The sequence below is a fragment of the Myodes glareolus genome, chromosome 9, assembly GCF_982192425.1.
Source record: "Myodes glareolus chromosome 9, mMyoGla1.1, whole genome shotgun sequence".
In the NCBI taxonomy this organism is placed as follows: Eukaryota; Metazoa; Chordata; class Mammalia; order Rodentia; family Cricetidae; genus Myodes; species Myodes glareolus.
The window spans coordinates 16,369,313-16,387,883 of NC_142034.1; the positions used below are offsets into that span (position 1 = coordinate 16,369,313).

Genomic DNA, 18,571 nt, shown 5'->3' on the forward strand with positions numbered 1-18,571 from the left:
ATTGAACAGTGCAGTCACTTATTAACAGACTGGAGTTCTAGAGAGTGTATCGCACAGACCTTTATTTGAGGGATGCACCCAGAGGACATACCCTCACTTCCATAGCTTCTTGATGGACATATTTTTCTCACTGTCCTTTTGCATGACCTGGAGAGGGAGGGAGAAGAGGGTGAATATACGTGTGTGAGTGGGGCTTTATGAGCTGTGTAAACATGAGCTGAACCCAGGGTCCAGAGCCGCCGCAGCAAAGAAGGTGGAAGCACATACCTTGGCTACAGCCATCTCAAAGTCCTCCTGAGTGACGTGGACACGCCGTTCCCGCAGAGCATACATGCCGGCTTCTGTGCACACACCCTAAGCAAGGAAGAGAAGCTGAGGCCCTGCTGCTGGGCTCTCTTAGCCCTGAGTTAGCTCTACTACTTCCCCGAAGCTCTACTACTGCCCCGCTTCCCTGGAGCTTCCAGTTACCTTCACTTCAGCCCCTGAAGCTCCTGGCATCAATTCAGCAATTTTTCTCAGGTTGATCCCCCTGGTCAAGTTCATTTTCCGAGAGTGGATTTTCAAAATGTCCAGCCGGGCCTAGGGATAAAAGAAGAAAGCCCTAAGCCCTGCACCCTATCTCCATAGCCAGAGCTCCTCCAGCACCATCTACCACAGACCTCCTCATTGGGAGGTGGGAATTCAATTTTTCTGTCGATCCTCCCAGGACGAAGCAAGGCAGAGTCCAGGATATCAATCCTATTAGTTGCCATGATAACCTGGGAAAAGAAGGGGTGGAATCAGCCGAACCACTCTTAGGCCTGTGTGCCAACCCCACACTTTTACCTGGCTTTTCGGAAAGCCTCTACCACCTCACCTTGATATTTTTGGTGGCCTCAAAGCCATCCAGCTGGTTGAGCAGTTCCAGCATTGTGCGCTGCACTTCACTGTCCCCTCCAGAGCCTCCCTCCAGCCGTGAGGAGCCGATAGAGTCAATCTCGTCCATGAAGATGATAGATGGAGCATGTTCTCGTGCCATGACAAACAGCTCCCTCACCATTCTTGCCCCTATGCGAAGGCCAACCTGGCATTAGGAGCTAATGTGTACCCCACCCTCCCCCTTCCACAACTGTCACATTCTTAGCCACAGTTACCTTCCCCGATAAATTTCTGTACCAGCTCAGAGCCAGAGACACGAATAAAAGTACAGTCCGTATGATGAGCCACAGCACGGGCCAACAATGTCTTCCCAGTGCCTGGGGGTCCATACAGGAGCACTCCCTGGAGGGGGACAGGTACATCACACTTAGGGAAAAAAAAGCCAATCCCTTTCATTTATCGAATATACACTAAGTGAGGGCCTTGTGCTGGATCCCTTACTCGAGGGGAGGGATTTAAAAATGGAGATCCATGTCCTTCTGGACTGTATTCAAACTAGCTTAGTGCTCTGGAAATCTCTCCTGTTGCTGTTCTTCAGTGGGAGGGCAACCCCAGCACTGGATCTAGTCTGAGGCAGAAGAAATAGCCGCCTTCAGGAAAGTCTGATGTTTACCTTTGGCTGTGCAATGCCTAGTGCTTCAAAGAGCTCGGGGTGCTTCACAGGCAGCTCGATCACTTCTTTGATCTCTTTGATCTGCTTGTCCAGCCCACCAATCATCTCATAAGTTGAGTCCGGCACCTTTTCCACCATCATTAGTGACACCAGAGGGTCCACCTTATTAGGTAGGATCTTATGTAGAGTGTAGCTGTCATTCCTCAGAGCAACCCGGCAGTTGGGCGTTACCTGGATGAAGGGCAGGGGGAGTCTTAGGATGCAGTGTGGTAGTGCCGCTCCCCCCATCACCAGCTGCACTTACATCATTGATGTCAATGTTCTTGTCCACGTCGACTACGAATTTACCCTCAGGATGGACCTGAAGAATAAGGGTTCATGATTTTCCTCATGAACAGTCAGCACATCACCCCCAACAAGGGATAACACAGGAACCTTCTGTAACACGAGCCAAGGCTATACACAAAGGGTGGGAACGCAATGAGCTGGTCTTTGGGGTCATGTTTTACCTTGACCAACACTTTTTTCTTATCCATGGCCCGAACTACTTCTCCAACATAGGAGCCCTGTTCCTGCAGCAGCTGCAGCTCCTCCCGCAACAGTCGAACTAAATAGAAAAAATAAACCAAACTAAACAAAACACAACCATAAAAACTGCCAGTCACCCAGTTTCTCATTTGGTACCTCCTTTGTACTAAGTCCAGTCTGCATAAACTAAAGACTATTTTACCATTTGGAAGGAGAAAACTTAGGTCTTGAAGGGGTTTACAGTGGATCTTTGAAGAGGTGTGCAGGGAAACAACTACATAAGAACAGCGGAGAGCTCACTTTCGGCTGAGAGGAGACCAAGAGCATTGCAGAAGATGGAAGGCTGGGCGCACCAGACCTTGCCTCAACCCACACATGACACTTTACACCTTCTCCCCTCTCACCTTTTGCATTGAGCTCATTCCTCTGGGCCTGCAGTCTCCGGAGATTCTGGCTCTTATCATTTACAATCAACTGTGGAGGACAAGACAGATCCCATTACTCAAAGGCAATAACAGCATGTAGGAAACTGTACCTTGGCTGAGACATTTACAGGTAGGTTTGAGCTGCTGCTTCAGAACTCCAGCAGTATTTGAGGACCCTGCCCTCTCTGCCAAGGTTTCCTAAGGAGCCCCAGGCAGCCATCACAGAAGGCTTCTAGTCCACTACCAGTCCAGGAATAACGGGATCTAATGGAGAAAGAGAGTTTCTCACGGAGTGGCTTCTAGAGAGGGAACATGGCGTGGTGCAGACCCTCAGGTGAGAAGGAAGCCCGAGTTCTGCTCAACTGCTGCCAGTTAAAAGTAAATTAGTTCCTAACCGCAAGTCTTCAGATGTGTGGACACAACCTGGAGTGGCTGCAGGAACCAGGAAAGGGAAAAGGGACCATGGTGTGTAAAGGGAAGAAGATACATATAGGAGGATGTCTGGAAAAAGTCATTAAGGAATCATTATCTACATAAAATACATATAAATCTGTATATACTAATACACATATAGTTTAAATGAAATTTCCCTACCTGGGTTGTCAATGCTCCACTTGAGGGCCACAGACTAATTAATTAAAATCCCACCAGGGGGCTGGAGAGATAGCTCAGTGGTTAAGAGCTCTGGCCGCTCTTCAGAGAAGCCGGGTTCAATTCCCAGCACTCACAGGGCAGCTCACAACTACTGTCTGTAACTCCAGTTCCAAGGAATCCGACACCCTCACACCAATGTACATTAAATAAAACAAAAAAGAGCAAAACAACAAAAAGCCCCACTAGGTATGAATATCTACCTTTTGAGTAGCTGGTCAGGGTTATCTAAGAGACTCTCAAAACATTATAGGTGACTGCTGTTGCCCTTCGTTGCTACCCGCAGAGGTGGAAAGTCCCTATTGCTAACGACACCATGCACTTCAAACCCAGGACCCACAGCACATGAGCTGGATCTGACCTGAAAGCCTTTTCCCCAAGGATTAGCTTTCACAGCACCAAAAGGAACCATGCAAGCTTCTAAAGGAGGAAGCAGCCAACAGGCCTGCTTGGCTATGGTGCCTATGGACCACAGCAATGGTGGTATGCATTCTGTGATGGCGACCAACAGCTCTCGGACTGGACTTAGAGCCTGCTGAGCAGGAGGGAGAATCTTGCCAGCTACCCTGGGCTGTTGAAGTCATGGGTCTTGAAAAGCCTCCAGCTATCACTTTACTAGAACAGCACAGTCCCGAACTACACTCGAATATCTCGTACCTACAGATAAATGTAGTTCTTACCCCTTATCAAAGAAACTTCTCTTGGCAATAAATGCAGACAATTACAGAAAACCACAACCAATCAAAACGAGGAGAACAAGAGACTGTGGTGCCTGGTCCCAACTTATATATCTGCACACAACTCCTACACCCAAGGCTTGGCAATTATTTTGGAAGAGGGGGACAAATTATTCTAAAAGTCAGAGGAACAAAAAGTTTGCTGTCAGATTGTGTCTCCTAGAAATACCAGAGGAGACTTCATGAAGTCTCATCAACATGGCTGCCTAAACAAGTTCAAAACAATGATGACACCAATGACATGCTAACATGGAAGGGGGGAAGCTCATTCATGGGGCCTCAACCCTAGACAAAGAACTATGGGTAAGTGAGGAGTGCCGAGAGGAGAAATAATCTTCCCCAAGGGACAGTCCCCTGTGCCCAAACTGGTCATCTAACACCTACTGACTACAAACATATAGGCACCATTATACAGACTAAACAGGTTGTATTTTTGTATCTGGGAACATATATGCATATATGTGTGTGTATGTATATTATATATATATATACACACACACATATTTGTGCGCATACACGTAACATAACAAGCAGAAGCCATGAACTTGGGAGAAAACAAGGGGAGCTGGTGTATAGGAGGGACTAGAAGGAGGGAAAATGTGTGTGCATATGTGATGCAGTGAGACTTTCAAAAACTAAAATTAGAAAAGTGAATTAAAAAAGCAGGCATAGGCTGGGCGGTGGTGGCATATGCCTTTAATCCCAGCACTTGGGAGGCAGAGGCAGGCGGATCTCTGAGTTCGAGACCAGCCTGGTCTACAGATTGAGTTCAAGAAAGCCAGAGCCACACAGAGGAACCCTGTCTTGAAAAACAAGAAGACAGGCATGCTGGCACAGGCCTGTAATTCCAACACTAATGAGGTTGAGGATGAAAGCTGAGGAGTTCCGGGTCAGTCTGGGCTACACAATAAGACAGGACTTTACTGCATCGAAAAACCAAAAAGAAAGAAAAGAAAGGAAGAAACTGCACATAGGCAATAGCATCTACTATCCTGCTTTATTTCACATCTGAGTGATGAAATCACACATAGAAGCATTAAAAAATGGTAAACCAAGCTGGGTGTGGAGGCTCTTGTCTTTAATCCCAGCACCTGGAAGGCAGAGGTAGAGTTTGAGTTCAGCCTGATCTACATAGGGAGTTCTGGGTACACAGCGAGACCGGTAAACCACATAGAACAGGCGAAAATGCACCTGGGCTTCAGAAATTTTCTCTGTGCCTTTCCAAACCCATTCTCATTCCCACTTACACCTTTGGCTAACTGTAACTCTCGCAAGTGCTTTTGCTTTCCATATAGGGTTTTATGTAATCCAGCTTGACTTCAAACTCAGAATACTACTCCTGCCTCAGCCTCTTGAGTGCCAGCATTACTGATATGCCTACCACTCCAACTCAGTGGTACTTTTTCTTTAAATTAAAATTTGACTCAGGGCTAGAGAGGTGGTTCAATGGTTAAAAGACTGGCTGCTCTTACACAGAACCTGGCTTTGATTCCCAGCACCCAGATGTTAGCTCACAACCTTCTGTAACTCCAGTTCCAGAGGATCCCACACCCTCTTCTGGCTTCCACAGGCACCAGGCACATGTGTGGCACAGACATAGACGCAGGCAAAACACCCATACACATAAAATAAAACAAAAAACTTAAACAGCAAGCAAGCAAACAAACAAACCCTAAGTACCACTCAAATACTAAATACTAAATCAAAGAGATGGGTGTTAAGGGCAGGACATTATTAATATTCTTTACATTGCTTGTTAATTCCTAACTGCAAACAAGGAACTGAAGAAATTGCTCAGCAGTTAAGAGGGCTTACTGCTTTTGCAGAGGGCCTGGGTTTAGTTCTCAGCATGGCTGGTAACTCATAGCCACCTGTAACTCAAGTTAGGGGATCCACTGCACTCTTCTGGCCTCCACAGGCACCTGCACAGATATGGTACACATAAACTCACAAAGGCATGCATGCATGCATACATATATCCAAAAACAAACAAACAAACAAACAAACAAACAAACAAACTACAAAGGAACAACATAGGGAAAAAACTCTTCAGTGCACTCCCGGTGGAATACAGACTTGCAGAAATCTGCACCATCACTTCGCATCTCCGACTAGCTCCCTCTGGTGCCTGTACTCACCTGGAGTTCTTCAATCTTGGACAGATAATACTGGCGGAGTCCACTGCCTGCCTTCCCCTCTTCCAGTTCCATCTGAAGACAAGTGTAATTGTTAAATAAGGGCCTAAACTACTAAGAGATTAAGCCAAACTATTTCCAGGGCACTTCACCATACGGCTTAAGAAACAAGGCCAGAAAACATCTCATTTCCTTTCCTTCAGATCAAGATAGGTGAGGTCTGTGTGTTCCAATTTCAGATTCAGAGGCTTAGTTCTTGGTTTTAACCGTTCCCCTTTGAATCTACTAAAAGAATGCAATTACTATTTACCTCCGAGGACTTTTAGGAGGCTCACGGGGCCATATATCCACGGAGCGCTTTTGCTCTGTGGCAAGAGCTATACAAACGCAAGGTGTAACTACTACAGACAAGCCAACACGGAGGATTCTAGTCCTGATCCGGCCCCAGGCCATTCCCGCTTGCCTAGCTCTTCATTCAGTTTCTATCCACCCCTGTCCTGTTCAACCCGGGCGGCGCTGACACAGCAGATCCAGTTCCAGGCAGGGTCCAGTCTGATGTGGTCCACCCATCCCTGGTCCACTCGACCCCCTTGCTCTTAGCCACCCCTCACTTCAGATTACACGCACTCCGCACTCAGCTTGGATGGCCGCCTTCCCGGCGCCGCAACCTTACCTGCTCTGGCCCATCAAGCGCCATCTTCCCTCTCTCGGCAGGGACCGCCGGCATCCAAGTTACCCTACCGCGCAGGCGCGGAGGCGGAAGCTTGCGACCTGGAACTCAGCAGAGAAGAGTTCCGGGTCAATGGGCGGGATGTGTGGCGGGACAGTAACTGCGGCTCTAATGAGAGGCGCTGTCGCGGTCACTGGCTCTGGGAGGCAGTGAAGAGGCATAGAACTTCTGGTTGTTGCTTCCTAGAGTCTAGATCAGTAGTTATTGTACGCGACCTTCTGAGGCTCCATTTTTAACTTGTAAGGCCCGTAGATAGAAATATTCTGGCCACATTCAAAATGGCGGAAAATTCAAAGCCAAGAACGTAGGGAACGCGAGCGGAAGCGGAAGTACGCTTGCTGCCTGCATGTGCTGCTTCCTAAGTGTTGAAAACCTTGTGGAATTAAGGGCTGTCTCGGGGCCCGGTGAGTGATTTCTTCGTCACCCGAGGAACCGGAGCAGAATCCAGTGTTTGGGAAGATCTTCTCAACTTTTTCTTTCTCCCCAGAGTGAGTGATACTACTTCATTCCACCATGGGCAAGAAAGGCAAAGTAGGCAAGAGCCGGCGAGACAAGTTCTATCACTTGGCCAAAGAGACTGGTGAGTCTGGTTTCGCGCTGCGTGAACGATACATCAGTCTGTCCGCTTTTTCTAATACTGAGCTCCTTTTCCTTAGAGGGGGTGATGGGGTTGTGAAGCCGTGAAAGCACTGCTAGAAAAGGCCTCCGTAGACGGTATTGTTTTATACACTAACTCCCTACGATCCAGGTTATCGTTCGCGCTCTGCTTTCAAACTGATCCAGCTCAATCGCCGCTTTCAGTTCCTGCAGAAAGCCCGTGCCTTGCTGGACCTGTGTGCTGCTCCCGGAGGATGGTAACATTTGTCAGGGGCTGCTCTTGATGGCACCTTCCTTGGCTTTGAGTTGCTTTGAGTGTGGGAATCGGATCTACCCATCCCCGTTAGTGATTACATAATTCTGATTAAATATTCCATAGCATATACCTCTCTTAAACTTTAGAAGGCAGCTTCATTCTTTTTTCCTCAACTGGGGCTGAACTCAAGGACTTATGTTAGACAGGCACTCTACCTCTAAGCTATATCCTCAATCTGCTTAATCATTTCTTGGGACAGGGAAGGATGGCCTTGAACTTTTGATTTTATTGCCTTGCCCTCTTTGGAGCTGGGAATGCAGGCCTGTGCTGGAATTCAAGAAGCAGTTTGTGCCGGGCAGTGGTGGTGCATGCCTTTAATCCCAGCACTCGGGGGCAGAGGCAGGCGGATCTCTGAGTTCCAGGCCAGCCTGATCCACAAGAGCTAGCTCCAGGACAGGCTCCAAAGCTGCGGAGAAATCCTGTCTCAAATAAAAAAAAAGCAGTTTGCTTGATTGTCGAGAATGTGTGCGTAACTATGTACCCTAAAAGGGGTGAGACATCACATTGCCAAAGGATGGTAAGGTATTTTCATCTGTCCCTTTCACAGGCTGCAGGTGGCTTCCAAGTTTATGCCTGTATCCAGTCTTATTGTGGGTGAGTGACTCTCGGATACTTGAGGGTATGAAGTACTTTGTTCTACACCTCCCTCCATCCAGTAATACGCTGACTTCTTTCAGGAGTGGACCTGGTTCCAATCAAGCCTCTTCCCAATGTTGTGACGCTCCAGGAAGATATCACAACAGAGCGCTGTAGGCAGGTAATACGGATTCCTTTTTCCTGCCCCTTTCTGTGCATCGTTATCACCTAAGGTGAAGCACTTCCCAGTTTACCATGGTTTTTAAGCACCTGCCCCACAAGACCCCTGACCATCCTAGTGTGCATTTCCATCTTTACTTATAATCAGGGTTTCCTTTTTCTCTTTTCCCCTTGAGACAGGGTCTTGCTGTGTATTTATAAGGATAGCTTATAACTATGTAGCGTAAACTTATATGGAACAAGGTTGGTCTTGATCTTGCAGTCTTTCTGCCTCTTGAGTGCTGGTATTACAGGCTTGTGCCACCATGCCTAGTAGAAACTGTGCTATGAATTGGTAGGACAAGAGATCTTCAGTAAAGTTCTTTCCAGTAAACCATTCTGTCTTGAAGACAGAAGTGTTGTTTCATCCCTAGTACCTGACACAAGATGTTGCCAATGGTGGGCACTTAGTAAAATGATGAGACTGGTGACTGGACCAGGAATTCTAAGTTAGCCTTTCCTTTGTTTCTGACACTATAAACCCTTTACTTTTAATTAGGCCCTGAGGAAGGAGCTAAAGACTTGGAAAGTTGATGTTGTACTCAATGATGGGGCTCCCAATGTTGGGGCCAGTTGGGTCCATGATGCTTACTCACAAGGTACAGGGAATGTGGGCCTTGGAGGTGAAGGTGGAGGTGGCATGCCCTGAAGCTGCATATTCTTACTGCCTTTCTCCTACAGCTAACTTGACCCTGATGGCGCTGCGTTTGGCTTGTGATTTTTTGGCCCGTGGTGGTTGTTTCATCACGAAAGTCTTCCGTTCCCGTGACTATCAGCCCTTGTTATGGATCTTCCAGCAGTTGTTCCACCGTGTCCAGGCCACAAAGCCCCAGGCCTCTCGCCATGAATCTGCAGAAATCTTTGTTGTTTGTCAAGGTGGGACATCACTACTTCTTTCTCTTGACACAGCTTTCTAATTATGAAAGCATACCATTGATCTATCTTATCATTTTAGGATTCCTGGCTCCTGACAAGGTTGATAGCAAATTCTTCGATCCTAAGTTTGCCTTTAAGGAGGTTGAAGTTCAGGCTAAAACTGTTACTGAGTTGGTGACAAAGAAGAAGCCAAAGGTGATTTTTTTGTTTGTTTGTTTTGAGAATTGGGTCCTAAAACTGGGAAAGCTTGGTATCCAAGAGAGACCTGTCTAACCATCTTTATTCCCTTTCCTAAGGCTGAAGGCTATGCTGAGGGTGACCTCACTCTTTATCACCGAACCTCAGTCACTGACTTCTTGCGAGCTGCCAATCCTGTTGACTTCCTCTCCAAGGCCAGCGAAGTGAGTTCCCAGATTGAGTGTATAAGGGAGCCCCAGAAACATGGCCAGAAAGAAATTTCATCCTTTTCCTCACAAATAGATCTCAATAGATGATGAAGAGTTGGCACAGCATCCAGCTACAACTGAGGATATAAGAGCATGCTGTCAGGACATCAAAGTGCTGGGGCGCAAGGAACTTAGGTACACAGCTGTAAGGGTCAGGGTACAGGCCTTTGAAGAATATGTTGGACTCTGGGAACCAGTATTCTGTTTAAGTTTTTGGCTGAAGCCTGAAATTTGGAATGTGGACCTAAAATAAAGAGGCAGGAATAGAGATGGTTATGATTAATATTTCTTGGGCAGGTCTCTACTAAATTGGAGAACAAGACTTCGGCGATATGTGGCCAAGAAGTTGAAAGAGCAAGCAAAGGCACTGGACATCAAGTGAGGAGGAAGTAACCAGGGTTGGAGTGGCTGGGGGTTAGATCAAGTGTCTGGGAAAATAAGCATACCTTTATTTTGGATTGATGTGTCAGCCTCAGCTCAGAAGAAGAAAAGGAGGAGGACGAGTCAATAGCTGAGACAAAACAGGATTCAGAGGAGGAAGAGGAAGAGCAGCTTAACAGGACCCTGGCAGAGATGAAAGCCCAAGAGGTGGCAGAACTAAAGAGGTGAGGGGCCTGAGGAACAGTGTATGGAGATGGTAAAAAGGCACAGAAATTCTGGAGCCAGGCAGGTTAAATCCCTCAAACTTATCTGTTCAGGAAGAAAAAGAAATTGCTTCGTGAGCAGAGGAAGCAGCGGGAGCGTATAGAACTGAAGATGGATCTGCCTGGGGTTTCCATTGCAGATGAGGGGGAGACAGGCATGTTCTCCTTGCGTACCATCCGGGGTCAGCAGGTAAGGGAGGACTGGAGATACAGGGGGTCAAGATGATTGGTTGGAGGGCCTGGAGGTGGAAAGATATTGGATTAAATACACTGAGTGATCGATCACTGGGTTTAGTTGCTGTTTTCGCCAATAAAATTAGTAATGGGAATAGTAGAGAAAAAAAGTGAGAGTACCCTGTTACTTAAATGCTAAAAACAAACGTGCTAGAGTATTAAGACCAAGAGTTCACATTATAGCTGGCAGTGGTGGCGCATGCCTTTAGTCCCAGCACTCGGTAGGCAGAGGTGGGTGGATCTCTGAGAGTTCGGGGCCAGCCTGATCTACAAGAGCTAGTTCAAGGATAGGCTCCAAAGCTACAGAGAAACCCTGTCTTAAAGGGGGGAAAAAAGTTCACATTACAGTAGATGAAGTTGTAGCACCTGGGTTACCAAGAGACTGAATTCTTCTGTAGGGCACAATCGTCTTCACCTCACTGTGTCTAATGAGCAGCTCATATTGGGCTGCTGGGTTATGTGTCTGTTAAATGCTCAAAAACAAGCCTTTCATAGTAAAAGCAATGTCTCACGCAAAATGAGCTTTTGTGGTAAAATACCCTAGTCACCTTTATAACACGGGAGAGGCAACCAAGCAAGTAGTTTTTAGTCCCAACTCCACTTGAGTTATGTAACTTAAAATCTTATACCATATCCACTGTGAGTTTTATGGATAACTAAGAAAATGGTAAAGTATAATCCACAGAAAGTTGTGATAAATACCCAAATAGCATCTTGCTTTGTCCACCTTGAGAATAAGTTTGGTTTCTTATACCATATCCACTGTGAGTTTTATGGATAACTAAGAAAATGGTAAAGTATAATCCACAGAATGTTGTGATAAATACCCAAATAGCATCTTGCTTTGTCCACCTTGAGAATAAGTTTGGTTTTAAGAATATTTTAGGGGCTGGAGAGATGGCTCAGTGGTTAAGAGCATTGCCTGCTCTTCCAGAGGTCCTGAGTTCAATTCCACATGGTGGCTCACAACCATCTGTAATGAGGTCTGGTGCCCTCTTCTGGCCTGCAGACATACACACAGACAGAATATTGTATACATAATAAATAAATACATATTTTAAAAAAAAGAATATTTTAAAACAATCTGGTGCTTCTGGAAGAGATGTGAATTCAAGTATTTAAAGTGACTTCTGAGTTATTTCTAAACTAGTCAACATGTAGGCCTGAACCTAGAATTAGACATTTTAGACAAACTGGTTACTTTCCTAGGTCACAGCTGCTGTGTCGGCGCTAAGACTTTTCAGTGTTCTTTCTTACTCATGTTGTGGAGGAAGAACAAAGTTAATGGGCATGGGAAAATTCACTGTGTTGCCTTTAAGTACTTCAATCTATTCCTGTTGGACTTCAGTTGCTGGAGGAAGTAACTCAAGGAGACATGAAGGCTGCAGACACTCTTCTGTCCGATCTGCCAAGGGATGACATCTATGTGTCAGATGCTGAGGATGATGATGATGATGATACTTCTCTAGAAAGTGACTTGGATCCAGAAGAGCTGGCAGGAGTCAGGACACATTCCAGTCTGAAGGACCAGAAGTGGTAAGGGCTGTGTGTGTCAAAGGAAGTGCTGCCACCCTCAGCTTGACAGACAGGGCATCATCAGCATAGACAACAAGGCCTCTGGGTGCTGGGGGAGGGGGTATCACTAGAGTTTCACCTCACTTTTCTTTGGGTCTACAGTTTGCAGTTTGCTGAAGTAGATGACAATAAAGAGGAGGAGGAAGAGAATCCATTGCTGGTACCACTAGAAGAAAAGGCGGTGCTGCAGGAAGAGCAAGCTAACTTGTGGTTCTCCAAGGTACAGCCAGGGAGACTGGGACGCTGGCATTCCCTGGGAGAAGAGTTGCTGAAGTTTTCCTATCACAGGACGGCTTCAGTGGAATGGAGGATGATGCTGATGAGGCCCTGGAGATCAGTCAAGCACAACTACTACACAAGAGCCGTCAGAAGGAGCCATCCCCACCACCTTCTAGTCTCAAGACCAAGAAGAAACCTCTCCAGTGCCAGAAGGAGGTCCCTAAGGAGACAGAGGCTATCACTGACCCTGAAGGGGAGGAAAAAGTCAACAGCTCAGATAGTGACAGCAGCAGCAGTGAGGATGAAGAAAGGTGACTGGATATAGGCGTTGGTGTAATTTCATGGGGTGGTTTTTAAATGGAAAGTTGAGGCCAGGTTGTTTATCAAAACGGGATGCGTGTGTGTGTTTAAGAATAATCATAATTCTGCCTTCTCCCAGTTGGAAAGGATCCCGTGGTATCAAGCGAAGCCGTGGTTCTAAGGAAGATGATGGCTTTGAGGTAGTGCCTATTGAGGACCCAGGTAAGATGTACACAGTGGAAAAACCAAAGCAAGTTTCAGTGGTGAGAATCAGGCTTTGACTTTTCTTTCCCTCTTTAGTGAAACATCGAATTCTGGACCCTGAAGGCCTTGCTCTAGGTGCTGTTATTGCCTCTTCCAAAAAAGCAAAGAGAGACCTTATAGATAACTCATTCAACCGGTAAGGACCAGAACAACATGAAGTTCCATGGGCTACGGGGTGGTTTTCTTCCTTAGGAAGAAACAGGTGATTGCTGGCCTGGTATCCTCTCTACTCAGGTATGCATTTAATGAAGATGAAGGGGAGCTTCCAGAGTGGTTTGTGCAGGAAGAGAAGCAGCACCGGATACGCCAGCTGCCTATTGACAAGAAGGAAGTGGAACATTACCGAAAACGTTGGCGGGAAATCAACGCACGGCCCATCAAGAAAGTAGCTGAGGCCAAGGCTAGAAAGAAACGGAGGGTAAGTAGCTATGGTTGCCTGAAGTTAGGAGTTGCTGGGGAAAGATGGAGAAGTCATCTAACTGAGGCTCCCTTCCAGATGCTGAAGAAGCTGGAACAGACCAAGAAGAAGGCAGAAGCTGTGGTGAACACTGTAGATATCTCAGAACGAGAGAAGGTGGCACAACTGCGGAGGTAATTTGGTAAAGAGCAGCCACAAAGACACTAGGTTGTAAAGAGTTCTAGAGCACAGACCTTCACTGGCTTCTTTCTTTTACAGTCTCTACAAGAAGGCTGGGCTTGGTAAGGAGAAACGCCAAGTCACCTACGTTGTAGCCAAAAAAGGTGTAGGCCGCAAGGTCCGGCGGCCAGCTGGAGTCAGAGGTCAATTCAAGGTAGTGGACTCTAGGATGAAGAAGGACCAGAGAGCACAACAGCGGAAGGAACAGAGGAAAAAACACAAGCGGAAGTGAAGCAGACGCCCCGAGAGACCAAAGACTAGAAGACATGGTATATAGTGAACTCTGGTGGTTTTGGTACTTGCAGTTTCTTGTATGATCAGGGGAGCTATTGTGAACCTACAATTCCATGAGAGCATCAAGGAACTATTTATGACAGGCTGCCCCTACCCCCTCCCCAAACTTTCACAAAGAACTTGACAGAAACAAAGCCTTTTTAGGCTTTAAGGGGAAATTCAGTGTCAATGGTCTTTGTTATAGTCTATTAAATATGTCGTTCTTTTGAGTCCTTGCCCACCCTTTTCCATTATTTGAATAAAATGAAGATAGTAGAAGAGATAACTTTTCTGATAGTTTAATAAGCAAGCACTTCCCCACATTTCACATCATAGGCTGCACTGTTCCAAGCCATAATTTAATATGTAGCAACTACTGTACGGTGGAAACGACAGCCCTCAGGTCCCAGTAGTAAAACATTTACTAGCGAGCAAGCAGAGAGGAATGCACATCTTAAAGAAACCTTCACAAAAATCACAAAATTCAAAGTTTGTATATTTCTTTTCCTTTTATAAACAAGATAGAACAAAAATCATCAGAATCATTTCAGCAAAAGACTTTTCTACTAATGGGGCAAGTTAAAAAAAAATACAATGAGAAAGAAGATACTTGAAACGATACTGTTGGGGTTGGTTTTCAATGATAAATCTAGCAGTGCCCCAGGCCTGAATGAAGCCTGAATTCTTCAGTACTAGTGGCTTAGGATCTCAAAGCCTGAGTCTGGAAGGCTGCTCTTCCTCCACGTCTCAGGGCTGAAAACAAAGCTGTTGGGGGAACCTGAGCATCAGGTTCCTCTCCTGCAAATACCTGAAAGCACCAAACTGCTTCCCATGCAGCCCTGACAGATTGAAGGTTGGGTTTACAGAAGCCAACCCCAAAAAATATGGGACTGCCTGGTTACAGCTTAAAAAAAAAAATCCAATTTATAGATGTTTATAAGGTGACATTTTAGTAAAAATATAAGCTATTAAAAACCTAGAGTGAGTTTTGTGCCCCATGAGGCCCTTTCTCCCTAAGTAATCTTCCACTTACCCTCCTTATAACTCACCCAGAGCAAACAAAAGCTTCCCAGCTCTCTGCTTTCCAGGACCAATGCAGGTTCCCAAGAAAAGATGAATGAACAACTCATGAAGAATGTCTCCATGCTCCAGTTCTCCACCAAGAGCAGGGGGTCTGGACATCTTGGACCCCAACCCAGCCCTGAGACACCTAGTTACCAAAATCTTTCTAAAAATAAAATTAAAGACAACTGATTCACGCTGATTTTCACATACCCTCTAACTGTCCCATCGGCTTTTCTTGCGTTTGGGTGGCTCTGGAACAGCAAAACCATCAGGTGTCTTATCCGACTTGCTGTCCACTTTTTCTATCTTGTTGCTGTCCACCTTGGGGTCCATCCTGTTTTCACGATTAAAGCCTTCTTTCCTGCTTTCCCCATTCCTACCATCATTTGCACCCCGGGTCTCTCCATGTCTGCTGGCACTTCCTCCATGCCTGTTTTCTCCATGTCGGTGGCCATCAGTGTGACGGCTGCTGCTTTCTGGGTAACGGTATCCATCTCCATGGCGACCACCATCTCCATGCCGATTGCCACCATCTCCATGACTATGACGGCCACCACCCCTGTTCTCAGTATATCTCTCTCTCTTTCCATTGCCACCCCCAATCCCTTCACGACTGTTACTCCCTGAAGCCGTGTTGTTGACTCCTTGGGTTCCAACAGAAGGGTAGGTCACTGGGGCACTGCTGATATTCCCAGAACTGCTGAAGCCTGGGATGTTCTTGGCAGCACCGGCGGGGTTGTCTGGACTGTTATGGCCCTGTTGTGTTGAATTAGTTGGAACAGAATTTAAGCTTCCTGCACTAGTCCATCCACTTGCCCCAGTAGAAGAACTTCCAGCCTTCTGATTGCTTAAACTGGCTGCAACAAAGTGACTTTTGTATTGGGACTGAAAAAGAAAAAGACATCAGGAATAAGTATAACATCAAACTTGAGTATACAACTAAGCTTGACAATGATAAAGGATACAAAACTCCACTTGCATGCCCAGGCAGGATACTGTTAAATTTCTATGTGAAATTCAAGTAAACAGAAGGCTCTATCTTAATCTAGTGTGAAGTTTACAGACTCAACTACCACCTCAGGAAGGTCTCCCACTCTTTCAGGAGTTATTGATAAAAGGTTTTTTTTTAAAAAACAGATTTAATTGAATGCACTATAGGTGTTTGCCTGTGTACACTTTTTTTTGAGACAGTTTCTCCGTGTAGTCCAAGCTGTCCTGGAACTTGCTCTACAGACCAGGCTGGCCTTTATCTCAGAGGTCCACCTGCCCCTGCCTCTCGAGCACTGGGATTAAAAGTGTGTACCACTTCTGCCTGGCCTATGTGAACATATTTATGTGTGCCACATGCATGCTTGGTGTCTGTACAGGCCAAAAGAGGGTATCAGATTCCCTGGAACTGAAATCAAAGATGGTTGTAAATTGCCAAGTGGATGCTGAGAAACCAAACCTGGATCCTCTGTCAGGACACAAGTACTCTTAACCACTGAACCTGTTTTAAGCCCCCTGTTAAAAGTTTTTAAAATAGAATATTTATTTCAGACCTGAAAAGCTGCTTTCATTGCTGTCAGTCTATCTCCCATTGCTCCTGTGGAGGGCTTGTAGGCTTCATAATTGCTCATTACATTGTTGTTATTTCCTCGGTCCTAAAAAAAACAAACAACCAAACAAAAAACCCCAAACATTCTCATGAGAATGGAAAGCAGACAGAAAAGCAACTGCCAAAGCCTTTACTACACTGAAACTCTAGATCCACCCTACAGTAGGTGCTGGGTACATTTTAGAAGTTACTTCCTTTGTGAGAAAAGGTACTATAATGAAAAGATATTTAAAAATGCTTGTGTCCTTCAACACAGTAAATTTATTTCTAGTTACTCACCCCAATGATCGGAATGGTAGCAAATTAGACCCACAGTATCATTGTACATTATATCAACACTCTATTTAGTCCGAATGCTAAAGATGAAAAGCCAGTAATATATCACAATGTAGCGTCTCTCGATCTGAAGCAACACCAATAACAATCTGAATCTATTTCAACATTTGCTGAAATGTTTCAAATCTGCAATTGCTTACAATTCAATTATTAAAAAAAAACACAGTCACTTGCAATTCAGTTAAAAACTAAAATAATATTTTGAGTGGCCCTGGCACACATAAAGTATGCATTAATTGTAAGTAATCACTTTACTTCTACAATCAACATTACTGTAATGTGGGCAACACTGTTTAATCTGTCAAGGACGCCAAGTTAACACTAATGCTCCATGAATGTATACTGACTGTTTTCTTCCCTGACTTTAAGAATCACTGTGATGATGAACAAGCCACTGAGGTGAGTACTTTACCTAACTTGTGAGGCCATCTAGGTTTTCTCAAATGATTCAAGTTTTGAGAGTATAGACACCATTTTTTTTTTTTTTTAAATTTTGTGCCACAGGCATGAAACAGCTTTGGCCACCAAGCCAGGCATCAAGCTAGGATGAACAAAGGACTGTCATCTGCTCTGCCCCTGGCTGATATAAGAACAACACCATCACCAAGGTGTCTCTTTGCCCATTGCCAGGGGTTTATGGACACCATTTTTGAGTATAGTTTTCGCTGTGTCCCTCTTATTTTTTTTTTTTAAAGATTTATTTATCATGTATACAGTATTCTTAGTATTCTGCATATATGCCTGCAGGTCAGAAGAGAGCACCAGATCTCATTACAGATGGTTGTGAGCCACCATCTGGTTGCTGGGAATTGAACTCAGGACCTTTGGAAGAGCAAGCAGCGCTCTTAACCACTGAGCCATCTCTCCAGCCCCTCGCTGTGTCCCTCTTAACATTTTCAAGCAACAGACTCTAGGCCAGTATAGACAGGCTTTTAAAAACCAGATGACTGCATTCCACACATACCCAGAGTTTTTATTGAACAAGTCTGAGATGGATGATGAGTCTGCATGTCATGGTGGTCAAGGAACTGCAATTTGAGATCACTAAAGCTAGACTAATCCTGAGCAAGCCTAGTAAGCCAAACACACATACATGCATCTTCCACAGCAAGTTTCATTCTAAGAAACGGGACTGCACTGACTCAGAACAAAATAAATACACACACACCCTGGGAGATAGGGTTTTGGACTCGAGGCCTTCAGGTACATCAAAATATTACCATAGTTTAAGCAGAGGATCTGTCCCAGAGCACTGCTGTAGTGTGAACTCACCGAATTCTCGGAGCCTAGCCCAGGCCGCTCTCTATAGCCCAAGCCTCCTCCACCAATGTTCAGTTTTTTGCCTTTCCCTCCTTTGAAGCGGGATTTCCGAAACCAGGCATTCTGCATGAACACAATTCAAAGTTCAGTCCATGAGGAGAGGAAAGGCCAAATAAAGAGTATTAGGTCAAAAAGAAAATGAAGTAGGCAGGAAGAACTTTCCTGCCTTGGCCTTGGTGGAGCCCCATTTGGATAACCTTGAACTCTTGAACCTTCCTGAGCATTTGCCACTATGTAGAGTAGAGTTGAATCTAAGGTTTCAGAACTCCAGATAATCACTGCACCACACTCCCTACTTCCACCCTGTCTTCATCTTGGTAGCTTGACACACCAAATTTAT

At 45.5% G+C, this 18,571-nt stretch overlaps 3 protein-coding genes, 1 long non-coding RNA gene and 1 other non-coding gene across 5 annotated transcripts in view; 1 reads left to right on the top strand and 4 right to left on the bottom strand.

Annotated features, from left to right (window-relative positions):
- Positions 1-35: 35 nt before the first annotated feature.
- Positions 36-6,818, bottom strand: Psmc5 (proteasome 26S subunit, ATPase 5). The gene is made up of 12 exons (XM_048446001.3): positions 6,681-6,818; positions 6,011-6,082; positions 2,464-2,533; positions 2,041-2,138; positions 1,836-1,892; positions 1,532-1,762; positions 1,134-1,260; positions 857-1,047; positions 660-758; positions 469-579; positions 268-354; positions 36-147 (listed from the first exon to the last, which is right to left on the bottom strand). Exons 1-12 carry the CDS (start codon positions 6,732-6,734, stop codon positions 94-96), a joined length of 1,251 nt encoding a protein of 416 aa, XP_048301958.1. The 5' UTR covers positions 6,735-6,818; the 3' UTR covers positions 36-93.
- LOC146893324 (uncharacterized) lies at positions 4,851-6,004 on the bottom strand. Its single transcript, XR_015003856.2, has 2 exons — positions 5,688-6,004; positions 4,851-4,963 (listed from the first exon to the last, which is right to left on the bottom strand). It is a non-coding gene; the product is annotated as an uncharacterized LOC146893324 (long non-coding RNA).
- A 150-nt stretch (positions 6,819-6,968) lies between the features above and the next one.
- On the top strand, positions 6,969-14,143 carry Ftsj3 (FtsJ RNA 2'-O-methyltransferase 3). The gene is made up of 21 exons (XM_048445997.2): positions 6,969-7,141; positions 7,225-7,317; positions 7,486-7,591; positions 8,198-8,244; positions 8,328-8,407; positions 8,945-9,044; positions 9,127-9,321; positions 9,401-9,516; positions 9,618-9,722; positions 9,802-9,902; positions 10,065-10,145; positions 10,238-10,372; positions 10,466-10,601; positions 11,994-12,181; positions 12,323-12,440; positions 12,509-12,750; positions 12,879-12,961; positions 13,040-13,139; positions 13,238-13,421; positions 13,500-13,594; positions 13,680-14,143. The coding sequence occupies exons 2-21, from the start codon at positions 7,251-7,253 to the stop codon at positions 13,870-13,872; spliced, it is 2,472 nt and encodes an 823-aa protein (XP_048301954.1). The 5' UTR covers positions 6,969-7,141; positions 7,225-7,250; the 3' UTR covers positions 13,873-14,143.
- Positions 14,144-14,196: 53 nt separating this feature from the next.
- The window catches only part of Ddx42 (DEAD-box helicase 42), a 40,445-nt gene continuing 36,070 nt past the window's right edge, over positions 14,197-18,571 (bottom strand). The window contains exons 16-18 of the mRNA XM_087909860.1: positions 18,184-18,294; positions 16,520-16,621; positions 14,197-15,863 (exon numbers count right to left, since the gene is read on the bottom strand). Of these exons, the coding sequence (XP_087765986.1) occupies positions 15,192-15,863; positions 16,520-16,621; positions 18,184-18,294 (885 nt within the window). The 3' untranslated portion in view covers positions 14,197-15,191. The remainder of the gene's footprint in view (positions 15,864-16,519; positions 16,622-18,183; positions 18,295-18,571) is intronic.
- Positions 17,403-17,546, bottom strand: LOC148120773 (small nucleolar RNA SNORA48). Its single transcript, XR_015738964.1, has one exon. It is a non-coding gene; the product is annotated as a small nucleolar RNA SNORA48 (small nucleolar RNA).